This window comes from Chiloscyllium plagiosum, unplaced genomic scaffold (genome assembly GCF_037043375.1).
Source record: "Chiloscyllium plagiosum isolate Xiang-an unplaced genomic scaffold, Cpla_swu_hap1 HiC_scaffold_10, whole genome shotgun sequence".
Taxonomy (NCBI): domain Eukaryota; kingdom Metazoa; phylum Chordata; class Chondrichthyes; order Orectolobiformes; family Hemiscylliidae; genus Chiloscyllium; species Chiloscyllium plagiosum.
In genome coordinates this window covers 98414205-98430114 of record NW_028270148.1, presented here as the reverse complement: position 1 = coordinate 98430114, position 15910 = coordinate 98414205, and the positions used below count along the sequence as shown (strand labels likewise).

General features: G+C 42.8%; 1 protein-coding gene across 4 annotated transcripts in view; it reads right to left on the bottom strand.

Moving 5' to 3' along the window:
* Window positions 1–13650, bottom strand: part of sash1a (SAM and SH3 domain containing 1a) — a 130240-nt gene extending 116590 nt beyond the window's left edge. For 2 of the 4 annotated variants that reach the window (XM_043696466.2, XM_043696467.2), the window contains exon 1: window positions 12667–13650. In XM_043696466.2, coding sequence (XP_043552401.2) covers window positions 12667–13128 — 462 coding nt within the window. In that variant the 5' untranslated portion in view covers window positions 13129–13650. The remainder of the gene's footprint in view (window positions 1–12666) is intronic. The other 2 variants (XM_087991572.1, XM_043696465.2) reach the window with 2 other exon arrangements.
* Between the last annotated feature and the right edge of the window lie 2260 nt (window positions 13651–15910).

Here is a 15910-nt window from a genome sequence, read left to right as displayed (position 1 = left end):
AGATGTTAAAGAAAATCTGCAGAATCAAGTGAATCTGCTTCAGTGATTAATCACTATGGTAACCAACTGTAAAAAAGAACTACTACAGACACTTGGATATGGTTAGTCAGCTGCTCAGGGCGGTCAGAGTTAGGAAACTCTGCACATAGTGTGTGAAGGAGAGGAAGGTGGGTGGCACACTGTTACTTTGGGTAAATGCATGGAGATGTCCTAAGGGGGTAAGGAGGCTATGCAGAAGATATTCAGAGTGTGTGCTGGAAAAGCACAGCAGGTCAGGCAGCATCCGAGGAGCAGGAGAATCGATGTTTAGGGCTAAAGAGACTCATCCCTGATGAAGGGCTTTTGCCCAAAACGTCGATTCTCCTGCTCTTCGGATGCTGCCTGACCAGCTGTGCTTTCCCAGCACCACACTCTCGACTCTAATCTCCAGCACCTGCAGTCCTCACTTTCGCCCAGAAGAGATTCAGCCTTAGTCAGGGTCAGATGTTAGTGAGGAAGATGTTGCAGGAAATGGTGAGTACAGTAGCAGAGTTAGAGTGAGTGTGAGGTATCAATGAGAAGATGGTGGCACTTTCACAGATGGAGCGGAGAAGGTAATTGATCTTCTTCCTACATTCTGTGCATTCCTTCATTGCCTTCTGTGCATTAAGACTGCACTCGCCTGGATGGTAGCCCTGGTCCAGGTTGGCATGGTTCCAGTAGAATGGTGTCCTCTGCTGGCCTGGGAGAAAAGATGTCCTGACTCTGCATCACCTCATCCCCATCAGCAGTACCTTCACTCCCTGCCCACAAAGAGAGGCACCAATTTTCTATTGTCTGCAATATCCAGGGTCAGTGTAAGGAACCACGCAGGGCAGCACTGGACTGACAGCTCTTGTATGGGTGCACAATATCTTTGTAAAGATGGTGCTGCACCATGAATGTGAGTCAATTCTGGGATATCCAGGAAGTGGTGAGTTGTTTTGGAAATAGCACATGATATGATAGTGCGAGAGTGTGAGAGAGGGGCACTAAAGGGTAGAGTCAGGCAGGTTTTGTGAAGTAAGGTGATGGATGTTTCCCAAGCGTCATAATGTGAATCACTCAGAAAAAACTTGACAAAACTGACACATAGCGAAAGAAATTAAGAGTTCGCCCTTGATCTATCAAGGTGGGTTTCATTCTGCAATCTGACTTGTACAGTGTTACGACTGGATGGGATCAGAAAACTGGCTGGAATGTAGTGCAGCCAGCAGATATAGATGCCAATTGAGAGTAATCAGTTGAAGATTCTGATGAATTGCACAATATGGACCAGGCCAGACCCCCTCAAAATATTTTAAGAAGGTAGCCCAGTCCCTAACTTTTCCTTATTTTAAAGGTAGATGTGAAGTGGATATTCCAGTGTGATGCAGTTGGTCAAACCACTCGGCTGTAAGCAAAACAGCATTTATTAAAACACTACAATTGAAACACGAACAAAAGAAAACAGAATTTAGAATTATGTAACTACTGGAAAACTTAACTGACCCGCCACAACAACTTAACTAAGGAGCTGTTCCAATTTCCCTAATATCCCATAAACATTTGTATTAGGTTAACTACTATTTTTGTTTAAATTTTCACTGATAGGGTTGGGGCAAACCACCAAAACTGTTTTCCCAGAGGCCTCATTATTTCTATTGCATGATTTTCTATAACATGACGACACATGGGAATTCAACTACAGTGATATGGGAGTACAACCTGTACAGCATGGAAAAGACTCTTCAGTCTAAATAGTCCATGCCAACCATGGTCTCAAACCAATCGCCTGTATTTGGCTCATATCCCTTCAAACCTTCCCTGTTCATGTACTTATCCAAACGTTTCTTTTATGGCATTATTGTACTTGTATCACCACTTCCTCTGGCATTTCATTCCAAACATGAATAAAAATTGTCCCTCATGTCCTTATTAAATCTTTCTCCACTCACCTTAAAAATATCCTCCTTAGTGTTAAACTGCCCCACTCTAAGGAAAAGACCCTTGCTATTCACATCATCTATGTCCCTCGTGATTTTATATACCTGTATAAAACGCCACCCTTAAACCTTCTACTCTCTAGTGAAAAATGTCCCAGCCAATCCTCATATCTCAAACCTTCCATTCCGGACAACAACCTGGTAAATCTTTTCTGAACTCTCTCCAATTTAATAGTAGAAATCACTGGAAAAGCTCAGCAGGTCTGGCAGCATCTGTGGAGAGAAATCAGAGTTAACGTTTCAGGTCAAGTGACCTTTCCTAAGAATGGTTCTGAGGAAGGGTCACTCGACCCGAACCATTAGCTCTGATTTCTCTCCACAGATGCTGCCAGACCTACTGAGCTTTTCTAGCAATTTCTGTTTCTGATTTATAGCGTCCACAATTTCCTCAATGATTTCCTTCCTATAACAGAGCAACCAAAAGTGTATAGTATTCCAAAAGAAGCCTCACCAATGTCCTGTACAACTTCAACATGACTTCCCAACATCTATATTTAAAGGTATGAGCAATGAAAGCAAGCATGCTAAACGCCTTCTTAACCAGTCTACATGTGGTGTAAATTTCAAAGAATTATATACCTGAACCTCTAGGCGCCTCTGTTCTACAACACTACCCATGGCCCTATCAATTGCAAAAATCTTACCCCGAGTTGATAAGGTTCCCATTGGTAGGTTATCGCACAAAATACGGACGCATGGGATTGAAGATGATTTAGCGGTTTGGATCAGAAATTGGCTAGCTGAAAGAAGACAGAGGGTGGTGGTTGCTGGGAAATGTTCATCCTGGAGTTCAGTTACAAGTGGTGTACCACAAGAGTCTGTTTTGGGGCTACTGCGGTTTGTCATTTTTATAAATGACCTAGATGACGGCGTAGAAGGATGGGTTAGTAAATTTGCAGATGACACTTAGGTCGGTGGAGTTGTGGATAGTGCAGAGGATGTTGAAGGTTACAGAGGGACATAAATAAGCTGCAGAGCTGGGCTGAGAGGTGGCAAATGGAGTTTAATGGGGAAAAGTGTGAGGTGATTCATTTTGGAAGGAGCAACAGGAATAAGGAGTACTGGGCTAATCGTGGGCTACACGATTCTTGGTAGTGTAGATGAGCAGAGAGATGGTGGTGTCCATGTACAAAGATCTCTGAAAATTACCACCCAGTCGATAGGGTTGTTAAGAAGGCATTTGGTGTGTTAGCTTTTATTGGTAGAGGGATGGAGTTTCGGAGGCATGGGGTCATGCTGCAGCTGTACAAAACTCTGGTGCGACCGCACTTGGAGTATTGTGTACAGTCCTGGTCGCTGCATTATAGGAAGGCTATGGAAGCTTTGGAGAGGATTCAGAGGAGATTTACTAGGATGTTGCCTGGTATGGAGGGAAGGTCTTATGAGGCAAGGCTGAGGGACTTGAGGCTGTTTTCGTTAGAGAGAAGGAGGTTGAGAAGTGACTTAATTGAGATATACATAATAATCAGAGTTAGATAGGGTGGGCAGTGAGAGCCTTTTTCCTCGGATGGTGATGGCTAGCACAAGGGGACATGGCTTTAAATTGAGGGGTGATAGGTGTAGGACAGATGTCAGAGGTCATTTCTTTATTCAAAGAAGTAGGGACATGGAATGCATTGCCTGCAACAGTAGTAGACTTGCCAACTTTAAGGGCATTTAAATGGTAATTGGATAGACATATGGACGAAAATGGAATAGTGTAGGTTAGATGGGCTTCAGATTGGTTCCACATTGAAGGCTGCAGGGCCTGTACTGTGCTGTAATATTCTATGTTCTATGTTTTGCTTTACCAAAGTCTCTTGTACAGTATCCAACAGTAACCCTTGTGCAGTACTCATGACTGAATTACTTTTTGTGATGTCTCAACGGATGACTACGTACCCATGACTTTAACTCCAAGACAGCAGACTTGTTTCCTGGAGCTTTCATACACCTGATCCTAAATGTACTCAGATTCAAGTAACCTCCTCAGGGTTTATACCAATACTTGCAGTCAGGAAATCTCACTAACTCCTTAACTCCATGGCAATCAGTGTTACTATATTCTTCCCTCCTGAGGAGCACTGCACTGAAACAAAAACCATCTCCCTTTGAGATATGGGTGTTTTGCTTCAGCTTAAAAGAATCTCTCAGTCCACAAATTTCTAACAGAAACCTTGAAACACAATGGTTCACCCTGCTAGGTTGTAAAATCTAAAAGTGAACACAAACTAACTAGGTTGCTGAAATAGCCCTCAGAAAAAGTCTTAAATGAAATCACCATGGCTACAATTATTAATTTCAGATACACCAAAATCCCATTATTTTACTAACTCAAAATTGTAAACCCACACTTAAAAACGTATCCAAATAAGTCAAATTAAATGACATAAGTGCTACTGAAACAGCTCCAAATTCTCCTTCTAGGGAGATATTGAGATATTTCTACGTTTATCTGTCTCAGGCGATACTGTATGATTTACATCATCACTAAAGAAATATTGTATCATTTCCACATTATTTATACTGTACCTTTACAGCATTATAGCTATTAAGAGGTATTGACCCATTTTCACATTATTTCTCAGAGATATCTTAGCATTCTCTCCGTCAGAAAGAGAAAGTGGCAATGCTGCATTTTTACATTAATGTCCAGGTTACATGGTTATATTTGCAGATTATTTCCAGGATGTTGAAACTTTATTGCTGGAACAGCACAGCAGGTCAGGCAGCATCCAGGGAACAGGAGATTCGACGTTTCGGGCACAGGCCCTTCCTCAGAAGGGCCTCTGCCCGAAACGTCGAATCTCCTGTTCCCTGGATGCTGCCTGACCTGCTGTGCTGTTCCAGCAATAAAGTTTCAACTTTGATCTCCAGCATCTGCAGTCCTCACTTTCTCCTCGATTATTTCCAGGAAGACTGTATGATTTCCACCTGATTTCCTGCATGAAGTATTTCCATGTTTACACTTGTGCCTATACAGGAGATAAATATATAACCATTTATCTGTCTCAAGGCAGACTGTGACAATTCTACATTACGTCTCTCAGATGATGGAATGACAATTTCATGTCATTTGCCATAGGAGCTTCTGCAACATTTGCACATTCTTTCTCTCAGGAGACACTGCCACATTTTTTGCCTTTGTGTACATTCTGCATATGTCTATTAGGGGATACAGCAACATTCCCATCATCTCTAATTAAACAGCATTTAATTCCATATCATCAAGAGTACCTGCTCTGTAATATTGCTCTCTTTCTCCCTTGGGAGGTTCTATCATACTTCCATATAAATTTCTACCAAAAGAGTCCGTAACATTTACATATCATGTTTTTAAGAGGTATCCGAACAACTCAATTATCTCTCGCGAGATACAGTCACATCTTCACATTCTCTCTCTCCCTGTCCGTGGAGGCATTATCTCAGTACGTACTGGATCAATTTCACATTACCTCCCTCAAGAGACTGTCAAAAAAAAAAGCACGGTAGCTCAGTGGCTAGCAGTGCTGCCTCACAGTGCCAGGGATCCAGGTTCGATCCTAGCCTCGGGGGACTGCCAGTGTGGAGTTTGTGGACATTCTCCCCATGTTTTCTCCGGGTGCTCCGGTTTCCTCCTACACTCCAAATATGTGCTGGTTAGGTGAACTGGCCATGCTAAATTGCTCAATGGTCAGACGCAAATATGGGATAGTCAGTCAGGGGAATGGGTCTTGGTGGGTGGCTCCCTGGAGGGTTGGTGTGGACTTAGTGGGCAGAACAGCCTGTTTCCACACTGTATGGATTCTATAAAAACTGGCAGGGATTGAGGCTTGGCTATCTGACAGAAGGAAGAGAGTTAGGATAAAAGGTTCTTTTTCGGAATAGCAGCCGGTGACAAGTGGTGCTCTGCAGGGTTCAGTGTTGGGGCCACAGCTGTTCACTTTATATCTTAATGTTCTGGATGAAGGGACTGGGGGCATTCTGGCGAAGTTCGTCGATGATACAAAGTTAGGTGGACAGGCAGGTAGTACTGAGGTGGTGGGGAGGCTGCAGATAGATTTAGACAGTTTAGGAGAATGGTCCAGGAAATAGCTGATGAAGTTCAACGTGAGTAAATGCGAGATCTTGCACTTTGGGAAAAAAAGAATGCAGGCATTCTAAACGGTGAGAAAATTCATAATGCCAAAGTACAAAGGGATCTGGGAGTGTTAGTCCAGAATTCTTTAAAGGTAAACATGCAGATTGAGTCCATGATGAAGAAAGCGAATGTAATGTTATCATTTATCACAAGAGGGTTGGAATATAAAAGCAGCGATGTGCTTCTGAGATTTTATAAAGCTCTCGTTAGGCCCCATTTAGAATATTATGTCCAATTTTGGGCCCCACACCTCAGGAAGGACATAGTGGCACTGGAGCATGTCCAGCGGAGACTCACACAGATGATCCCTGGAATGGTAGGCTTAACATATGATGAACGGCTGAGGATCCTGGGATTGTATTCATTAGAGTTTAGAAGGTTGAGGGGAGATCTAATAGAAACTTAAAAGATAATGCATGGCTTAGAAAGGGTGGACACTGGGAAGTTGTTTCCGTTAGGCGGGAAGATTAGGACCCGTGGGCACAGCATTAGAATTAGTGGGGGTCAATTTAGAACGGAAATGAGCAGACAGTTCTTCAGCCAGAGAGTGGTGGGCCTGTGGAATTCATTGCCACAGAGAGCAGTGGAGGCCAGGACTTTAAGTGTCTTCAAGGCAGAGATTGAAAATTCTTAATCTCGCAAGGAATTAAAGGGCTATGGGGAGAGTGCGGGTAAGTGGAGTTGAACTGCCCATCAGCCATGATGAAATGGCAGACTGGACTCGATGGGCTGAATGGCCTCACTTCCACTCCTCTGTCTTATGGTCTTAAGATTCTAACTGTCTCACTTGAAAAATGCTGCATTACTTCCAAATTCTCACTTAGGAGTTTTGTCACATTCCCTCTCTCAGGAGATAATATAACCTTTTCACATTAAACCTCAGGTTATATTATACTGTTGCAGATTATACATCAAGACAGACGATCATTTCCACTTGATTTGTTGCAAGGAAGCACCATTATATTCACTCTTTAACTTTTACAGGAGATAATATCATATCTTATCAGTCTCAGAGCATTCTACAACAACTCCACATTTTCTATCTCAAGTGCAACATTTGCACATTGGACTGTAACCTTTTGACTTTATCTGTGTCACATAATAGTGGAATATTTGCACGTTATGTTTCTCATGTGCCTCTATTCAACAAAACCTCTCTCAGGAGACACTATGACTTCCACATAATCTGAATGTCAGATTTTGAAATATTTCCATATTATTGCCTGTGAGATTGTCACATTTCCCTCTCTCTCAACATATTTTATCATTTCCAAATAATTTGTCAGGAGAGATTTACATTTTCCCTTTATCAGAAAATATTTCACATTTCCACATTATCTTTCTGAAATGGTTTGCTACTTTCAAATTATCTGTACAAGGAGATACTCTAACAATTCCATCATCTCAGAGAAAATATTGTATTATTACCACATCAGCTTTATCTTTCCCACAATGCTGCTTGCATATTTCCACATTATATGTCTGAGGTATATCCTAACAATTTCAATATCTCAGAGGTAATACAATATTGCTGCCACATCATCTTCATATTTTCCACATTATTTCACAAAGAGGACATTGTATCATTTCTTTATTATTCCGAATAGAGATTGCAACATTAAATCATCCTCCCCAGACATGTCATCACATTTCCACAATAGCGCGCACCACAAACATATTATCCCTCCCAGGTCAAATCTAGATTATCTCTCTGAGAAGGTATGGACCACACCCCAGAGTTCTAAGGGAGATAGCTGAAGAGATAGCAGAGGCTTTGGTGGTGATCGTTCATGAATTGCTAGAATCAGGGAGGGTCCCAGAGGACTAGAAAAATTGCAAATATGACACCACTGTTCAAAAAGAGGCTAGGCACACCACTGTTCAAAAAGAGGCTAGGCAAAAGTAGTAAAATTACAGACCGATTAGTCTAACCTCGGTCGTGGGCAAGATCCTGGAATCCATTGTGAAGGATGAGATTTCTGAATACTTGGAAGTGTATGGTAAAATAGAGCAAAGTCAGCACAGTTTCATCAAGGGGAGGTCATGCCTGACAAATCTGCTAGAATTCTTTGAGAAAGTAATGAGCAAGTTAGACCAAGGAGAGCCAATGAATGTTATCTACTTGGACTTCAAGAAGGCCTTTGACAAGGTGCCACAGCGGGAGGCAACTGAGTAAGATAAGGACCCATGGTGTTAGAGGCAAGGTACTAGCATGGACAGAACGTTGGCTGTCTGGCAGAAAGCAGAGAGTGGGGAAAAAGGGTCCTTCTCAGGATAGCAGCCGGTGACAAGTGGTGTTCCGCAAGGCTCAGTGTTGGGACTACAACTTTGCACTTTATACATAAATAATCTAGATGAATAAACTGGGGGTGTGTGGCTAATACAATACAAAGATAGGTAGAGAGACAGGTGGCATCGAGGATGCAGGGAGATTGCAGAAGGATTTGAACAGTTTACAGGTGTGGGCAAAGAAATGGCAGATGGGGTACAACATGGGAAAGTGTGAGGTCATGCAATTTGGTAGGAAGAGTACAGACATGGACTATTTTCTAAATGGGGAGAAAATTCAGAAGTCTGAAATGCAAAGAGGCTTGGGAGTTCTAGTAAAGGTAAACTTGTAGGTTGAGTCAATAGTTATGAAGGCAAATGCAATGATGGCATTTATTTTAAGAGGACTTGAATATAAAAACTGAAGCTCTAAAAGGCTCTGATCTGACTACATTTGGAGTATTGTGCACAGTAGGTTCACAAGAAAGGTCCCAGGAATGAAAAGCTTAACATATGAGGAACATTGGAGGACTCTGGGTCTATAATTGATGGAGTTTAGAAGGATGAGGAGGGATCGAATTGAAACATACAGAACACAATGGCCTGGACAGAGTAGATGGTGGGTAGGTGTTTTCATTGGTAGGAGAGACTAGGACCCGAGGGCACAGCCTGAGAGTAAAGGGAAGACCTTTTAGAACGGAGATACAGAGAAACATCTTTAGCCAGAGAGTGGGGAATCTATGGAATTCATTGCCACAGGAAGCTGTGGAGGCCAGGTCATTGGGTATATTTAAGACTGATAGATAGGTTCTTGAGTAAGATTACGGAGAGAAAGCAGGAGAATGGGGATGAGTAACCCACCCAGACCCATTTCCCTCTGACTAATGTACCTAACACTATGGATGAGAAACTTATCAGTCATGATTGAATGGCAGAGTAGACTTGATGGGCCGAATGTGTTATGGTCTTAAGATTTCTGTTAACTCAGAAGAAATACTGTTACTTCCACATCACCTCTGCCATGAGATGCTGCATCTTTTCCACATTATCTCTTGCTGGGGTTTTTAAATCACACTCCCACTTAAACCCCAATACATACTGTCACATTTCCACATTATCTGCCTCAATGGATGCAGTAAGGTTTCCACATTAATATTCATGACTGCCATCTCAATTTTAGCTCTTAAAAAGGAAGTTATTTATCGGGCTCACTTCCACATTATCTCTTTCAGAAGAAAACGTAATAATCCCATATCAGCTCCCAGGAGATATTATATCGCAATACACTTTCCACTTTTTCCCTTGCATGACATAATGTCACATTTACACAAATATTAATTTGAGATAATTTCATATTTCTAACTTATTGGTTTCAGGACACCCTGAAACAAATTATCATGCACTTGGAGGAAATGCGTCATTTTCCATTCTCTTTCTGGTGGAGGCATTTCAGTATTTCCATGTTACCTGTCGAGGAATAAATTCTTTTTTTCCACATTATTACTGAAAATATTTTCTTATTTGATTTTGATTAGATTCCCTACAGTGTGGAAACAGGCCCTTCAGCCCAACCAGTCCATACCGACCCTCTGAAGAGTAACCCACCCAGACCCATTTCCCTCTGACTAATGTACCTAACACTATGGGCAATTTAGCCTGGCCAATCCACCTGACCTGCACATCTTTGGACTGTGGGAGGAAACCGGAGCACCCGGAGGAAACCCACGCAGACACAGAGAGAACGTGCAAACTCCACACAGAGTCACCCGAGGCTGGAATCGAACCTGGGATCCTGCTGCTGTGAGGCTGCAGTGCTAACCACTGACTGTACCATCATTTCATTAATATGGACAAAATTCCATATGCACTCTTTCAAGTGATGCTGTTGGATTTCCACACTGACCCTTTCAGAAGGGCTGGTAACATTGCCTCATTAACTGTCTCAGATGATAGTGTAACATTTAATCACTACTCAATTTACATTTTAGAAATTTATTTTCAGTTCTTTGCAACTTTAAATCTTCCTAAAATTCAATGGTGAGTGCCTTTAAAATGCCAGGCATGTTTACTCAAGTGGTTTTTGATTTATTTGTTTAATGGCTTGAAAACAATTATGTGGCCCCCATAAAAAGAAATCATTAAAAGAGATTTCTTCAACACAATACACAGTGCTCCTTCAAATCCTAATCATTTTAGTGCTCTGCCAAGCTACTCAGCTTCAATATAACGAGAGGTCACTTTCAATTTTCAATTCAGTGTCAAACTGGTTGTCAGGCATACATCGTTTGCTGCTGGGAAAAGGTTTCCCAGGCAACAGGATGGCTGAGCGAAATTGCTGATTCGTGTGATTGACATAGAATTGTGATCACAGGAATATTGAGCATGTTTGGGAGAACAGCAAATTGCAAGAAATAATGCCAGTCATGAATGTGAGTATCTATTAGTGCAGCAGTTCAATTCTTTTTAAATTGCCAAGCATTGTAACATTCGGCCATCTTTCAAGCAAGATTCAGTGCAATAAGCTTGACATTTTGTACATTCACCAAACTGACATGAGTAAAATATCTTCACAACAGAACAACAACTACACCAATACTCTTGCAGAAATCCAAATGAGGGGAAAAATGTTGCTTTGACAACGCTCTAAGAATCAGAATGAAAAAAACTCAGGTTCTCTGCAACTAAATAGCTGGAGGAACCAATTAATTTATCTAATTAATCTCCTTTTAAAGAAGATTTAATACCAGTTGTTTCTCAGTTTTCTTATTTCACTGAGGATGACTGAAGCATCTTGATAGTCCCTTTCAGATGGCAAAGATTTTGCAATAGGTTTTTATTATGTCTTCGTCGCCAGAGAGACTGACTGGTTTTTATGAAGTGCGGATTAACAGACGGTGTGATTATGTCTTTCCCTTCAGGCATAAAGCTAGACTGCTTTGGGGAATGGTCAACACCTCTAAACCAAAAGAGATATTTGGACTAGACTTAAATTGGTAAGAAATGCTAGAAACTGCGCTAATTGAGTTCTATTGAAAGATACACATCCCAAATTTGACTACTGTATGGACCTCAAGTGCTAAGCACATTCTAAAATGTAGGCCTTGTAGGCTCAAATAATTCAATGCATTGTACTCTGTATAGAATGTAAAACATGACTAAATCTATTATACATATCCCCACAGAATCATAAAGACCATCTCATTGTGTCCATGCCAGTCAAACTATTGCAAAAACAAATCCCACTACCTTGTCCTTTCCCAATCGTACTGTATTTTGGTCTAATTTTAAAAAATTATCTAATTTTCCCTTCACAGGAGCAACCAGTCCCTGTGGTGAAGCATTTTATGTCCTCTCACTTCTTAGTGACAAATTTTAAAATCAAGAACACTTCATTACTGACTAACTACTCTCCCAAAACTCTCCATAATTTAAAAAAAACCCATTGTCTTCCTTTAGCTTTCTCTAAGCCAGCAAAAACAGATCCAGTATCTCAAGTCACTGCTCATTAACAATTTCTCAAACCTGCATAACTTTGATGAATCCTCTCTAAATTTCTGTATGAATTACAGAAAAGAATAAATCTCATACCTGACAATTATTGTGTCCCCATATGGCACTCAAGCATGCACCTGATTATTATACCTCACTTTAAAACTAAAACATGAAGAAAAAGTCAATCAGTGAGAAACTCAAATGCTGGGAAGATTTCTGCCTAGAATTCAAATTACCCACAGATTTCCTACGATAACATACCAAATACAAAAATCAGACAGATTGCTGTATGTTTATACAAAAGTCAAATATCTGCACAAATATAACTACAGGTAACTGTCTATATTCCTTTCTATATTCCTGTGCAGGACTCAAATCTTCACACCAAACTCAAGTTTGGACCAGATTTGTCAATACCGATATGGAACTGAAATTCCCACATGTTCATAACAAATTGACAGATTCCAATATCTGTGACTACTTTACATTTTACTACAAGATTAGAAATGACCTTTCACCCATTGAATTTTCTTTGACATGGGAGTTGGGCATCACTGCCTGAAGCAGGGAGCTATCCCTAATTGCTCATGAGACAGTGACAGTGAGCCGTCTCTTGATCCTGTAAAAGTGATTTGTCCATGTTACAAGATAAATCTCCTGCACATCTGATGCCAACTGCCATTCAAGCCACTTTCTAACTCACATCATAGCAAGTACTTTAGTCCCTTTCATGTTCCTGTAAATTATATCCCAAAAGAGTCAATTGGAATAAAGAGAATGTTCCCCCCACTGCCCATCACTCACCTTATTATTAACATAAGGGTGTTTGCTGCCTTGTTGTTTATTCTTGATCTTCAGTATGAACTTGGAGTAAATCACCCTTTTCTTGAGGCCTGCTCGCCTGCTGGACGTCATGTCGTTCAGCACTTTCCTACTGGTTTTCTGTGGTCGCCTCCACAACACAGTCCTCATTCTGGGTCTGTATTCCTTCAGGCTGGGGTAGATGTAAGGCTGACAAAGGGGTACAGCTCGTGGTTCCAAAGTGAAATAAACAACAGTGCCAGTTTCCCCTTCCTCACGGAGTCGTGCCACAGCTGCCTTGATGAGTTTCCGGTGCCCGGGAACCTCAACCCCAATGGCATCCAGGTCAGGCTCCCCAATCTGCTTACAAACCTCCAGGTCATCATAACCATTGTCCATGAAGGACTCACCATACTGGGACAATTTTAAGCTCTTCAGCCACTCCAGCACAATATTAGTTGCCATGGGGCACCAGGCGATCCGAAGTGGGTGAGTCAGGGCTGGAAATTAGGATTAGACAGAGATGAGTTTGGGTTAAGTGTGGATACTTCAAGAATTGAGATTAAAATGAACATTTGTACTAGGATTGCTGGAGGAGTTGGGATTAGGATTGAGATTAGGTTTGGGATTGGAATAGAATTGGAGACAGGTCTGGGATTATAATGACATGAGGATTAAAAGGCGGTGGATAAGAGATGAGAATTGGAACTAGAATCAAAAGTAGAATTAAAGGTAAAATTCAGACTTCAGATTGAGGTTGTCCTGGTGAGCTCAGTCTCTGACTCGGTTCAGTTGTAGATTGAGATTCTCTCCAGTTGGTTTGCACACACACACACACCTTGTCCTGACCCTCCTCTCGCCGTGAATGCTCAGCGGCCGCAGTCTCTTTTCCTTCAGGTGGATCCGGCGGCAGTGCCGCTGGCTCTCCCGCTCTGGTGTTGAGGCTCCGTTAGCGCAGTGTCGCGCAGTGTCAGTGTCCAGGGGCGAGCGAACCCCCAGCTCCGGCTCCGGCTCCCGGCTTTTTTTTTTAGCTGCGGCCGGGAGCAGGTCCCTGGATCACCGCCAGGGGGCAATGCGGAACACGAGCGCGGACCCGGAGACAACAGCGACACCCAGCGACCCCGAATGCAACCGGCACCCAGCACCCTCACCTCACCTCACCCCGGCACCCCAACTATCCCAACTCAGCCCACTCATCCCAGCACCCCAATTCACCCCAGCACCCCAATTCACCCCAGCTATCCCATCTCAGCCCACTCATCCGAGCACCCCAACTCACCCCAGCACCCCAATTCACCCCAGCTATCCCAACTCAGCCCGCTTATCCCAGCACCCCAATTCACCCCAGCACCCCAATTCACCCCAGCACCCCAATTCTCCCCAGCTATCCCAACTCAGCCCACTCATCTCAACACCCCAACTCACCCCAGTACCACAAACTCACCCTAGCATCCCAACTCGTCCCATTCACCCCAGCACCCAGCTCACTCCAGCACCCAACACCTAATTCACCCCAGCTTCCCAATTCACCCCAGCACCCCGCACCCAACTCACCCTCACCCCATTCACCCCAGCACACTCCTCTGCACCCAGCACCTAAATACCCCCATCCTAACTTTGTACCTAGCACCTAATTCACCCTGCACTCAACTCACCCAGCACCTTCCTCTGTATCCAGCACTTAATTCACTTGAACATGGCTCAGCTCCCAATTCACCCAGGAGACATGTTCACAATACTCAAATTACCCAGCACCCAATTCACTCAAAACACAGCTCTGCAACCAGCACCCAATTCACCCAGAACCCAGTCAGCACCTCACATCCAATCCACCCATCCCCAACACCCAATTCACACAGCACCCAAATTCAGTGAGCACTGAGTTTTGACCCAATTCAACCAGGACCCAGCTCAGCATCCAGCACCCACTCAGCAATCAGTTTTGCATCCAATTCACCAGGACTCAATTCAGCACTCATCACCCAATTCACCAAGCACCCAATTCATCCAGGTCAAGTTCTGTAACCAACACCTAATTCACTCAGGATCCAACATCAAGCACTCAAGATGCAACTTCATACCGAGCCTCCAATTTTCCCAGTATTACCCAACACCAGCACAAAACATTTAAGATCCTGATCCACACCATGCATTCAACACCCAACTTAATGTGGTCCCCATTTTAACCAAAACAAGCACACAAAATCCAACAGAGCATCAGCACCAACCCAGCTCTGCACTGAGCACTCAATTCAGTTCTGCACCAAGCACTCTGATCTGCACTAAACACAATTCATTGAGCAACCAGCTCCTTCTCAAGTACTCGGCTCCCAATTCACCAAGCAGCCAGCTCCACATGAGCATCTAATTAATTTGGAACCCAGTATTTAACATTCAGGACTCAGCTCCACACTGAATACCAATTCAACAAACACTCAACAGCCAACTCATCAAATGACCATGGCCCAACTCTTCACCAGGCACCAAGTTCCACACCAAGCACCCATACCCAACTCAAACACTGAGAAAGAGGTGGTGAACTGCTATCTTGAACTCCTGCTAGCTCATGTGGTGTAGATACACATATAGGACTGTTAGGAATAACGTTCCAGGAATTTAACCGAGTGGCAGTGAGGGAACAGCGATTTGGTTTAAAGTCAGGATGGTGGGTGACTTGCAGGGGCACATGCAAATGGTGATATTCTGATTCACCTGCTAACTTTGAACTTCTAAGTTCTAGATGTCACAGGATTGGAAGATGCCGTCAAAGGAGCCTCAGTGAGTTGTTGCAGTGCATCTTGTAACCAGTGTATACTGCTGCCACTACAACAGTAGAGCAGCAAGTGAATGTTGAGGGTGGTAGATGGGGTGCCAAAAAAGTGGGCTGCCTTGTTCTGGATGGAGAGCTTCTAGAGTGTTCTCAAAGCTGCACTCATGCTGGGAAGTGGACGTATTCCACCACATTCTCAATTTGTGCCATGTGCTAAGGCTTCATGGAGTGAGGAGGTGAGTTACTTGTTGCAGAATTCTCAGTATTTGAGCAGCTCTTATTGCCACAGCCACACAGCAAGTGAAAGGACAAGGTAATTGAATTAATGCCGGGAATTTAAATCTAATTCTTTTTAATTGTATTTGCCACTCTCTCACAATGACAGACAGATAAACAGACAGTTAAGGGATAAATCAAGAGGAAAATTAAATTACTTGTACACATAGAAGAAAGAAAATTTACAGCCCAGGAATAGGC